The sequence below is a fragment of the Bubalus kerabau genome, chromosome 7 (genome assembly GCF_029407905.1).
Source record: "Bubalus kerabau isolate K-KA32 ecotype Philippines breed swamp buffalo chromosome 7, PCC_UOA_SB_1v2, whole genome shotgun sequence".
NCBI classification, from domain to species: domain Eukaryota; kingdom Metazoa; phylum Chordata; class Mammalia; order Artiodactyla; family Bovidae; genus Bubalus; species Bubalus kerabau.
Window position 1 is genome coordinate 6,006,348 of NC_073630.1, and position 12,180 is coordinate 6,018,527.

General features: G+C 41.4%; 1 protein-coding gene across 2 annotated transcripts; it reads left to right on the forward strand.

Moving 5' to 3' along the window:
• Window positions 1–557: 557 nt before the first annotated feature.
• On the forward strand, window positions 558–10,195 carry NPY1R (neuropeptide Y receptor Y1). Of its 2 annotated transcripts, XM_055587436.1 has the most exons (4): window positions 558–995; window positions 2,238–2,436; window positions 7,130–7,979; window positions 8,087–10,195. In XM_055587436.1, the coding sequence occupies exons 3-4, from the start codon at window positions 7,281–7,283 to the stop codon at window positions 8,537–8,539; spliced, it is 1,152 nt and encodes a 383-aa protein (XP_055443411.1). In that variant the 5' UTR covers window positions 558–995; window positions 2,238–2,436; window positions 7,130–7,280; the 3' UTR covers window positions 8,540–10,195. The 2 variants fall into 2 exon arrangements, with proteins under 2 accessions (XP_055443411.1, XP_055443410.1); XM_055587435.1 differs by lacking the exon at window positions 2,238–2,436.
• Window positions 10,196–12,180: the final 1,985 nt, after the last annotated feature.

Genomic DNA, 12,180 nt, shown 5'->3' on the forward strand with positions numbered 1-12,180 from the left:
AGAAGACTTTTTATTATTTAACAGCTTGATTTGGAAGAAGTTGTAGTCATACATCAATAAACAGTGTTTGTGTGAGAGAGAGAGACAACTTTGGCTTTTCCAAGTACACTAGAACTATGTAAAACATCTGAAATCATTGTATCACAATTAGCCAGGATGGCCTTGCTCCATCAATGCACTCTATGTACATTCTATTCTTTGATTCTTTCATAGCGTTCCGCACGGTAGTAGATTAAGTACCCAGGAAACAGCACTGACTCTTTCTGACCCGCAGGAGAATGTTCCATTCCTCATGCTCCCCGAAAGGAGTAGCTCGATGCTGGGAACGCATCTGACTCACCGCGTTTTCCTAGCGGGGAAAAAAAAAAAGAAAAGAAAACCTTCAAAAAAGCTAGTCCATCTTATCTGAGATTTGCCACTTGTGCTTTTTTAAGGTCTTCTCTTTGTTCGCTGTTAAAAAAAAAAAAACAACAAACTTCTGGTCTGGCGTAAGAAACATCCGAACATCACAAGAGAGGCGAGAGACAGAAGCGGCGCAGTCGGGATGGGCTTAGTGCCCGCTTCCCCGGAGCTGGGTTTCTCTCGGCTTCCCGCACATCCTCGGCCGCGAGGTGGCACAGGCCGCCAGCGACCGCGCGCGGGCGAGACCTCAGCCCGGCGCAGCACCTCCCTGCCCGCCCCTCCGAGTGCCGAGCGCGCACCCCGGCAGGGGCGCGTGGACGGACAGTGCGCGCGGCTCTCCGCGCTGCCTCTCGAATTCCCCCGGAGCCTCCGGCGAGACCGCGGAGAGGGTGCGGGGGGCTGCGGCGCACCCGGGCTGTCACGTGTCCGGGACTAGGTGGAGCTCAGCTTCAGGGGCGGCTCTTTCCTTCCCCACCGATCTTTAGGATTTGTGCCGGACAAACACCCGCGATCTTTCCACTCCACTCCGCTCCCTTCCGCGACCGTCCTTTTCGCTTTAATAAACGAGCCAAAAGACGGATCCAGCAGAGAGGGTAAGTTCCAAGTGTACACTTTTGAAGGGACTGACTTTTGAGAAATCTCTCACTGATGAGGTGAAGGATGAGAGAGGAAGGAAAGGCTTTTGAGTCCCGAAATGAGGAGCTGCGGGCGCCCGGGCAGCCTTCGGTTCGGTCCCGCGCAGGCGGTAGCGAGATGCTCCATACCACCCGCCACACGGGACCGCTGCGATGTGGGGTAGACGCCGGTGACCCAGGTTCTGTACGGGGTTCGAGTGCCCCTCCTCCGGCCATGGTGAGACTGCGTCCTCCTTCCTTCGCTGTCTTTGGCATCTTTCGCGAGCCTCCGCGGGGCGGCTGCGGTGGGCTTTTGCGAAGGAACACGCCGCTGGGACAGCGGGAGAAGGAGGGCTTGCGAGTCCGCCTCGGCCCCGCGTTCCGCTTGTGTCGGCGGGGAGCCGCCCCGGTCCAGGTGGGCGCCCAGCGCGCTGCCTGGGTGGAGCCCTACCCCCGGGAGCCGGCCTCTCCTGTCTCACGCCGCGCACTAAGAGGCACCCTGTTCGCTACTTTCGAGTTTCCAGCATCCAACTCTTGAGCTCCTTTTACACAGGTGGTGGTGGTTGGAGCGCCACTGGGTAGGAAATTGTGGATGAACTGGAGATGGGGGTGGCCAAAGTGGTCCACTGGTCTCCAGGTAGACTGGAGAGCGGAGAATGTTTTAAGGACTGATACCAGGTTGGCTCTCTGGGTGGGTAAGATCGCCTGGGAAGGGAATGGCTGCTCACTCCAGTATTCCTGCCTGGAGAATTCAATGGACTGGGGAGCCTGGTGGGCTACAGTCCATGGGGTCGCGAAGAGTCGAATGAGACTGAGCAACTAGCACTTCCACGTTTCCGGTTGGGCCAGAGAGAACTGAGTTTGGGCTCTGCTTGTTTGTTTCCGGCCGTTGTGGATATTTTCTGCTTCGCCAGTCTCATCGTTATTGGTAGAGACATATCCAGACAAATGGATGGCAAGTGTGTGTGTGTGTGTGTGTGTGTGTGTGTGTGTGTGTGTGTGTGGCGGAGAGGGAGGGGGTGGAAGTGTTAGGAATGAGGACAGTTTGGGGCAGTTCACCTAGTCACACAATATGAAAAAGGTGGGCGCGTAAGCGTGCCGACAGGAATTTTGATTTAACACATCCCATTTGTTCTTTGATAACTCAGGAAACTCTAGGGGAGGGGAAAGTGAGGGAATGTGTTTTGACATTCCTTTATTTTTTCTTTTCTTTTTTTAAAGGGCTTTCAGATTTGCCTTCCCACCAAGATCCCAGGGAAAGCATAACTTGCCAGGTGGCACACGGGCAGGGGAAGCACAGAGCTTGCCTGGCTCTGCCTGAACGGGAAAACCCAGCAACAGTGTTGCTTCCCCAGAGAGAGCAGAAAGCTGTCTGCAGGGTTGCGTTGCATACCGATGACCAAAGATCTACTGCTTTTCGGTGGGCGACTGCTGCTTTATTAGTCTTTCCTTATTGTTATAAGGCAGCTGTCTGTTGAGCAAGCCCTCCCGGAAGGGAAAAAAAAAAAAACAGAATTATGTAACTCACGTCCATGAACTAGCAATAACTTTGGTTATTAACAAAGTTAATTTGGTAAGTAACAAGGCTGATACTTCTTTTCCAAAAAACTAGGGAGTTGAGCAGCCAGTTTTGAATAAATGATAAAATGTACCTGAAGCAGGTTATGACCAGAGAGCTGTTTTCTCAGGTTGTAACAGCTCTCGGAACAGCAAACCATGAAGGCCAGTACTCTAACTGTAATGGAGAAATATTTCCATTTGGAAGGGGGCTAATTTGCCAACTGGTGATATATGTAGTGTGTCTGTTTTGTCCCAAGGAGCACGACAGCTCTATTGAGATTTAACAACCCATTGGTTTTTATTTTGTGGTGTCTTTAGGTCCCTATTTCATTTTAGAGGTGTATATTGGAATAATAAATATTAAACCATTTTCTTTTTCAAAGATGTATGTAAATTCTCAATATTGTTATTTTTGACAATTATCATCATTGAGATTATGTTTAGGTAGGCTGAAAATATACCTTTTATCTCATGCAGAACTGTTTTAGACAAGTGGAATGACATGCACTTAGCAAAGGAGTCTTTTGAATACTCTAAAAAAATAGTTTTCATTTTCCATGTAGCTAAAGTAACTTCTACTTAATAAGAAAACTGCTATTCCTCAACAGGTATGTGTAGCAAATATAATTTCAAAGGGATATACATTTCAAATATAAATTCAAAGATAATTTCAAAGACTGGAGTTTCAGTAGATTTAACCTAAATTCATCTGCAAGAAAGCTTTGTTGCCCATAAACTGTAATAATTTAATAAATGTTTGCATTATGTCCAATATGTAGTGACTTTTGTCAAAGTCAAAATAAATTTTGACTTAGCTATAGATGTAAAATAGATATAAACTGTATTTTTCTTTGTTTTCACTGCAAACATCTTGGTGCCTCCATTATCTGTTGCCTGGATTAATGCACTAGCCTCTAAATGAATCTGCCTACTTCTCTCTCCTGTCTTAAGTCCTTGAAAACAACAGCTAGAGTAAGAATTTTAAAACACTATCATAGGACTTCACGTCTTTACCAGAGACTCTCCGGCGAGTCCTCCTCTCGCCTGAGACAAGTCAAAGACTGTCCCTGGAGTCATACTCTGCAGTCTGTTTCTCCTCTGCTTACCCTCCAACTACTGCCCCATAGTCCCTCCCTTATTTGTTTCACTTCTCATCTACTCGCAGCACATACACCCCAGTCATAAGGATTTTGGCTATGTTTTCCACGTGGGCTGCCTCCCTGAGGCGTCTGCCTGGCTCCCTCCCCCACTGCAGGGTCTTGGCTCATAGCCCTCTTCTCAAGCAGTCAGACACCTTCCAGGCCACCCAGCAGCAATGCCCTCCCGACAATCCCAAGTCCCCTGCCTTACTTTGTTCTTCTCCACTGCACTTACTACCATCTTGTGTACTGTCTCTTTTACTGATTTATTTTTTCATGTCTTTCTCTGTCCGTAAGACTAGAAACCCAGTAAGAAGGTCACTGTTGTTTCCACGAAAACCACGTCTGACACAAAATTGTGCCCAATAAATATTTCTTGGATGAGTGAATTCTCTTTCAGAAACAATTCGTTTTTAAATTTTTCACAAAGTGGAACATCCCCCACACCTGACCTAGTAAAATGATTCTTTTAACTAGCATCCATTTTGCATGTAAAAGGACTATGATAGTGTAGACAAGGAAGTTACCTTGGAGTCCATATCAGTAAACAAAGAATGCTGGGCCATCAAGCCACCAGCCACTGCAGCTGCCCTGAACTGTGTACCCTGAGGAAATTGACACAGGAAAGAACAGGATGCTGGCCCTGACAGTATTTCAGTGAGCCCAGACTCTTATATCTTCCCATACATAGAAATGCATTAAATTCATTAACTTCAGGTGTCTTACTTTCTTTAATTAACAGTAATATTTTGATGTTCCAACTACCTGATTTTTGTTGCAAAAACTCCTATATATGCTGGCTCCTCCCTTACCTCTCTGGAGCAGTCCCTCAGAATGATTTGAGAGGGTGTCTACGGGGCTTGAGTCCTCAATGTGTCCACCAAATAAAACATAATTCTCGGCTTTTAGGTCATGCATTTTTTCTAGTCAACAATAGAATTCAGCTATTGATGTTAGTATTAACTCACATAAAAGCTTTCCATCCAAGTGTCTACTACTTCATCAGCCATTTTTATTCTAAAGCTGATATTTGCAAGGTATTATGAAATACACGTAATATCTACCTTCAAGAGATAATATTACAATTGAGAGGAGCCAATTAAGATTCAAGGGACTATATAGTGCTTTGAAAGCTGGGTAGAATTTGGATGGATGATGAGGAGCAGCAGAGGCAAAGAAGCAGAAGCTATAATGGGCTGGTGCCCTTGGTGACTGTGAAGGGACTTGCCTTCTGGGACAGGGCATGCCTTGTGGAGTGGTTAGACCAGAAGTGAGGGACAGGGTGGTGGTGTTCAAGTGTCAGGCCAGCCCAGGAAGCGCAGTGATCGCTGTGTCGCATGCTTCACTGGGTCCCGTGTGCTGACAGGGGGCCGTGCGGAGTTAAGAGGATGCAGTTTCCTGTCATGCTAGTTCTACCAGTAAAGAAAAAGTCATAACTAAGCCATAATGTTAAATACCTGAAGTATGATGAGAAATTTTCTTGAATTCCTAAGAGAGTAGCATTTAAGTGTATACACTTCTACTAGCTGTGTAAAACAGCTAGTAGGAAGTTGCTGTATAGCACAGGGAGCTCAGCCTGCTGCTCTGTTATGATCTAGAGGTGTGGATGGGGGGCGTGGGAGGGAGGCTCAAGAGGAAGACAATATATGTATACATATGACTGATTCATGTTGTTGTACAGCAAAAACCAGCACAAAATTGGAAAGCAATTATCCTCCAGTTAAAAATTGTTTTTCCTGAATTCTTAAGTTCAAAATTTCCAAATAATTTTTAGAATAGCACTTGCTTCCTCTCAGTTCATTTTCAGACACTGAGAGACACAGATATCCTCTCTCTTTGGTATTCTTGAGAGAAAAGTGTGATTCCTAGGAAGTCCAGGAGTCTTTCCAGGCTGCTGACAGAGGAGAGAGTTTCTATAACATTCACACTTGATATCATTCCACTGCCTTTCCTAGCTCTGCTAATTTCATTCTCATTACATGGTAGCAACCTTTACTTTTATTCTTCAGTTTTATAAGTTGTAATTTTATAACCTACAACACCTCATATTCTAGAAAGCAAAAGCACTCAAGGAAAGATTCAATAGTGGCACCACTTAAAAGGCAAAAGCATATTTTATTCATGAAATTTCTTATCTCCTTTTCAATGGAAGTAAATCTGCATGATTTTCTTTATTGTTCTCACAGAAGAAAGAAAAGCACTGCAATTCCCTCTTAACACAGGCACAATGGCTTGTTAATTAACATAAGAAACCCCATCTCCTATATTTACTTAATAATCTAAGGAAAATCAGAGATTTTTTTTTTTAAAGGAGATTTTAAGGTCTCCAAGACGGTTGTCTATGATTTGTTTTGTTGGTAAGAAAAGAGTATTCCTATTACAAAATGCTGTGAAAGATCAAAAGTACAACTAAAATTTACATCTCAGCCTTGTATTTGCATACAGTCTAGTGGGGAGGGAAGATATTTACATGAACAAAACCTTAGAAATCCATAGAAAGCTTCTGACATGTTAATTAAATTGTTGAATCTTTAAGTCAGAAATAACTTCAGTTACCCCAGTTGAATCCCCTACACACCATGAGAACTTTCCCAGACTTTCTAGTAGCAATTACAAATTATGTGTGGGGAACAGTTTGCAGGCAGTTTGTTCCATCTGATTAAACTCTTGTTCCTCATAAAGATGTGAAATAGTTTTAATATAATCCACTTCCCTTGGTCCTACTTCTAACTTGAGTGGACACAATGTTCTGAACCAGAAGCCATGGACCAAATGCTGCCCATTCAGATAGGAGAAGATGTGTGTATGATTCCTAGGAAGTCCTTTCTGGATTAAACATCTCCTGTTCTTTCAGCAGTCCTTCATAGGATAAAGTTTCTTGGTGGTTCACTGAATTGATCATTTTCTTAAGGTACTTGTGCCAAATAGTCCTCTCTGAAGAGCAAGCAGTTCAGTGTATGATGGGGCTATTGCTATCAATACAATTTGATAAATTTTTTAGAATAAGAGGAAGAGTTAGGTACAACTTTTTTTTGTTTTCCTTTGTCAGTTTCATATCTGTTTCAAATGTTCTAACCTGTGCATTGTTTTTTTATACGTTAATATTCCTACAATGTTTAGGAATGTGCTGATGGTCCTTTATGTAAGACTTATAGGCAGGAGATTTGTACACACTTTGCTAATGCACAGACCACTACATTTTCCTGAAACTCAATACATAAGTACATTCAGTTAAAAGTATTAGTAATGTTTTCAAATCGTTTGCACCATTTCTACTTATTTAAAAAAAGATGTATATATAGAATACATTTTGTTTATTTCAGTGTCTTCACTTTAAATTGTACTATGAGTGAGAACTTGTTGAGACTGCCCTCAATAAAATTAATAAAACAATTGGTCATTTTCTCTTTACAGATTGTTCAGTTCAAGGGAATGAAGAATTCAGAATAATTTTGATAAATGGATTTTAATATAGAGAATAAAAATAAGTTGAGTCTTTGACCTGCTTTGAAGAAACATACTGTCCATTTGTCTAAAGTCATCTATAACAGCCAAACCAGTCAAAATGAATTCAACATCATTTTCTCAGGTGGAAAATCATTCAATCTATTATAATTTTTCAGAGAAGAATTCCCGGTTTTTGGCTTTTGAAAATGATGATTGTCATCTGCCCTTGGCCATGATATTCACGTTAGCACTTGCTTATGGAGCTGTGATCATTCTTGGGGTCTCTGGAAACCTGGCTTTGATCATCATCATCTTGAAACAAAAAGAGATGAGAAATGTCACCAACATCCTGATTGTGAACCTTTCCTTCTCAGACTTGCTTGTGGCCATCATGTGTCTTCCCTTCACGTTTGTCTACACACTGATGGACCACTGGGTTTTTGGTGAGGCAATGTGCAAGTTGAACCCCTTTGTGCAGTGCGTTTCCATCACTGTGTCCATCTTCTCTCTGGTCCTTATTGCCGTGGAACGGCATCAGCTGATTATCAATCCTCGGGGTTGGAGACCAAGTAATAGACATGCATACGTAGGTATTGCTGTCATCTGGGTCCTTGCTGTGGCTTCTTCTCTGCCCTTCCTGATCTATCAAGTATTGACAGATGAGCCATTTCAAAATGTGACCCTTGATGCCTTCAAGGACAAATACGTCTGCTTTGATAAATTTCCATCAGACTCTCACCGGCTGTCTTATACCACTCTCCTCTTGGTGCTACAGTACTTTGGCCCGCTCTGTTTTATATTTATTTGCTACTTCAAGGTAGGAAAACCTTTTCCCCCTACCATTTTCATTTTTACCTTCTTTCCACAGGAGTACTCATTCAGTGAGTGGTTCTATTTGAATTCTTTATTTTTTCCCTCCTGTAGATATATGTACGCTTAAAAAGAAGAAACAGCATGATGGACAAGATGAGAGACAATAAGTACAGGTCCAGTGAAGCCAAAAGAATCAACGTCATGCTGCTGTCCATCGTGGTGGCGTTTGCCGTCTGCTGGCTGCCTCTCACCATCTTCAACACTGTGTTTGACTGGGACCATCAGATCATTGCTACCTGCAACCATAATCTGTTGTTCCTTCTCTGCCACCTCACAGCCATGATCTCCACTTGTGTCAACCCTATATTTTATGGCTTCCTGAACAAAAATTTCCAGAGAGACCTGCAGTTCTTCTTTAGCTTTTGTGATTTCCGGTCTCGGGATGACGACTATGAGACCATCGCCATGTCCACCATGCACACGGATGTTTCTAAGACATCTCTAAAGCAAGCAAGCCCAGTCGCACTTAAAAAGATCCACACTGACGATAATGAAAAAGTCTGAACCTGCCATAGCATTTGGTCCCAAATGATTGATGTCTGCTTAAAAACAAGCACAACCTGAATGGACTTTCATTACCTGTTCTCTTACAGAATGGGATTGAAATCATTTAAGGAAGACCAAGATTTTCTTGTGTTGCTTTTTACTGCTTTTGTTGTCATAATTATATCTGGAACAAAATGTGTGGGCTTTAGAATATTTTGGCCATAGTGTTGACCAGACATCTTTGAAGTGCTTTTTTGTAAACTTATGCATAGAGTAGAAAGGCTTTTATATTGTATTTATTAGAAAGAAATTTCTTTAATATATTTGTATAAACGGACTTTAGAAGCACTGTACCCGATGTTCTCTCTCCATTGAGCCACCCTGGCTCAGTGAGACTGTTGGTAGATCGGACAGTCCGGCTTAGATGAGACTGTCAATAGATTGGGCAGTCCTGTGCAGTATACACATCCCTTCAGCCTGTTACATGTGACAGCTTGCAAAAGCAGCATTCAAGATGTGAATGCCTAGTCTGAGATCGTTCAGAAGTGACTTGCATTGTTTTTGAAATTTTAAGACAGGATTTATTTTGTTCCTAATTGATTATCACTTCAGATGAAAAAATGCATTTAAAAATACTGAGTGGTGAATATCATGGGGAATTGGGTCATCCACAAGAATTAAGTGGGAAACCAGTTCCCTAACCTCAAAACTATTTTGATTCCTGACAACCAAAGGCTTTCAGAGTATAACAAGTAAATTAGTATTGCTGCATAGAGTTGGAATATATTTATTTGAATGAATGGTCAAGAGGCTTCCGTTCTTCATGGACTGTTCAGTGTTTGTCAAGCTTTCTGGCATAAATAAATATATGTAACTTTAAAGCATTTATTTCCAGCTTATAATATATATGACCACAAAGTGTATTTTCTATACATCAGTGCCTGCATAGTTACTCATTTTTAATGTTCAATGGCCATTTTTCGAAGGGCACCAAGGTGTACAGTGTTGAAAGATTGCCCACCCTGCCTAGGAGGGGTAAATATTAGAAAACTGAGGTCACTTCCTGTAGCTCATGTTAACTTATGTGAACTGTGTGCCCTGTGGAGTCTTACCAATGCACTGTGTACCAAGGCATTTTGTCACGTTAATATATTGATACTTCATTTCATGTACCCTGTAATCATTATTCTGCCTCAGAATCATTGAAAGGAGAGATATTTTAAAAAAATAAGCATATCTTTGATGTATTATACAAAATATTAAATGTGTCTGATTTTAGAAGGGCAGACATTTTCTTTACTAAAATTGTTTCTCTGTTTTCTGAACAGTCTCTTTTGTGTCTCTCTTTAGCTTCATTTTTTTTTTTTTTTCCTTTTTGGTCCCTTGTCTTCCCTCCTGTGAAGCATCCTCTATCTGCTTGCCAATAAAGCATTTTCTACCTTGTGGTATAACCCTTGGTGGTCCAGCCTCTCTCCCTGGCTTTCTGAAGCTTAATGAAGACAGCAACTGCTTTATATGACTCTGTGTCCCAGTGTATTTAGCAAAGTGCAAGCAAGTACACAGAAGGTTTTTAAAAATTTTTCTTAAAAATGAATAAATAATGGTCCAAATCTTTCTTTCTCATTTATTATTGAATTGACTTTGCATGCTGAAATTTTATTGGACTCCTTCTCCTAAGTTCATTTTTACCACTGGTGTTTTCTCTTTTATTATATCATTTTCGTTTCTAAAATAACCAAAATGACACTTTAGAAACTTGCATGATTTGTCTTGTAAGACAAATATCAGTCTTTGCATTGAATGTTAAAATAAATTCAAATTATAGCCAAAGAATGAATTTTAGTTAGCTGAAAAAAAAATTCTAAAACCATCATTTAATGCATAATGAAAAATATCATCTTTCCTTACCAAAACCTGGAATTTGAAACTAACTGGTGTTTTCTGCTTTGGGGGACAAATGGGAGATTTTGTCTTTGTCTACTTAGGTGCTATGGAAACAAATAGCTGCTTGAGAACAGCCTGAATATGCAGGTGCTTTTTTGTCAGCACATTTGCTGAGATGCCATTTCTAGAATCTTCATTCAGCTGTATAAACTGCTCATTCTTTAGCTTTTCATAATGAACCAAATACCAAATTCTTCTCTTTCATCCAAAGATGTCCATGAGCTAGTAGTAAAGTCTAGAATCAACCACAGATCCATTGTGATTCAAGAAGAAATAAACATTCATGTTAAATACAAACCATTGAGTTTTCTTAAACTCAAGAACAAAAATCAATTGCTGGTTTAGTACAAGAGCATAATTATAGTGCAGCTTATATAAAATAGGAAGAAAATAATAATAGTGAGGGTTTCAAGCGCTGCTGCTGCTGCTGCTGCTAAGTCGCTTCAGTCGTGTCCGACTCTTGACCCCATAGACGGCAGCCCACCAGGCTCCCCCGTCCCTGGGATTCTCCAAGCAAGAACACTGGAGTGGGTTGCCATTTCCTAAGCAAGTAGTATATCAAGTATTTAAGTACCTGTGAGGTTGTGTGACTGGTGTGACCACTTCACAGAAGAGGCAACCAAAGCTCAAGTTGAAGTATCTGAGCCCCACACACTGAGCAGCAGATGCAGCAGGAACCAGACTAAAGTCTGGCCAGTGCTATCAAACCCGTCAATGTGCTGAACCTATGATAGAGTTTTAGGAAGTGACTTCTCTTTCCCTCCTTACATGTAACATTATTAAGGCATAACAATGACATTCACCTTCTTTCTTATTTCAGTTGCAGAAAGGACTGACATGGAAGAGGGGAGAGAATATGGCCATGGTGATTATTTGTATCCAGAATTCCCTTCTGAGAGAATTCCATTTAAAATAGAAGTGGGTTATTCATAGAAAGAAAGTGAAAGAGAAAGTGAAGTCTCTCAGTCGTTCTGACTCTTTGCAACCCCATGGACTGCAGCCCACCAGGCTCCTCTGTCCATGGGATTTTCCAGGCAAGAGTACTGGAGTGGCTTACCATTTCCTTCTCCATGGGTTACTCATACCACCTTTATTTCTTTACTGTTGACTGGATATTGTCATTCCCTTCTCTATTCCACAAATTTCCAAGAATATATACGTGCATGCACATTTTACCATACCTTCAAAATTCGATAGCCAAGTAAATATTTATTTTGACAAAGTATTTTCCCATGAACAGTAAAAATGGTAGAAAGAAGTAAATTTAAGCTGGGGTCCCAGGGATAACTGGCCTTGTTCAGTGAGTTTAGAGGTAGTGCTAGGCCTTTTTTTTACAGCCAGGATTGCTTTTCTCAGCAATCAGAGATTCTCTTGGAATGTAATTTCTCAGTGAAGCATGAATTCTTTCACAGTCTCCCTATTTTCTTCATCTACTTATCCCTGTGGTCCATCAAACAACACATTACACTTAAGAATTGGAGCCCATGAGAATGAGAGCGTAGCTTTCTAGGGCAAATGGATAAGATTTCTCAAATTTCATTTAATGATTCCTTTATTAGTATATTTGTGTGTGTGTACATGCAACACGTTGTATGGATATGAATATATATATTAAACATTTCTACAATGGGCTTATTTTCATTGCTATTTTTTAATTTCTAATAAAAATGATCACATACATAGCACTTAACACAAATTATTCTATAAAGTACCAC

Coding starts and splice junctions, on each gene's coding strand:
- NPY1R (XM_055587436.1), top strand. CDS start 7,281: ATGAATTCAACATCATTTTCTCAGGTGGAAAATCATTCAATCTATTAT. Junction 7,980..8,086: donor TATTTATTTGCTACTTCAAG/GTAGGAAAACCT, acceptor TCCCTCCTGTAG/ATATATGTACGCTTAAAAAG.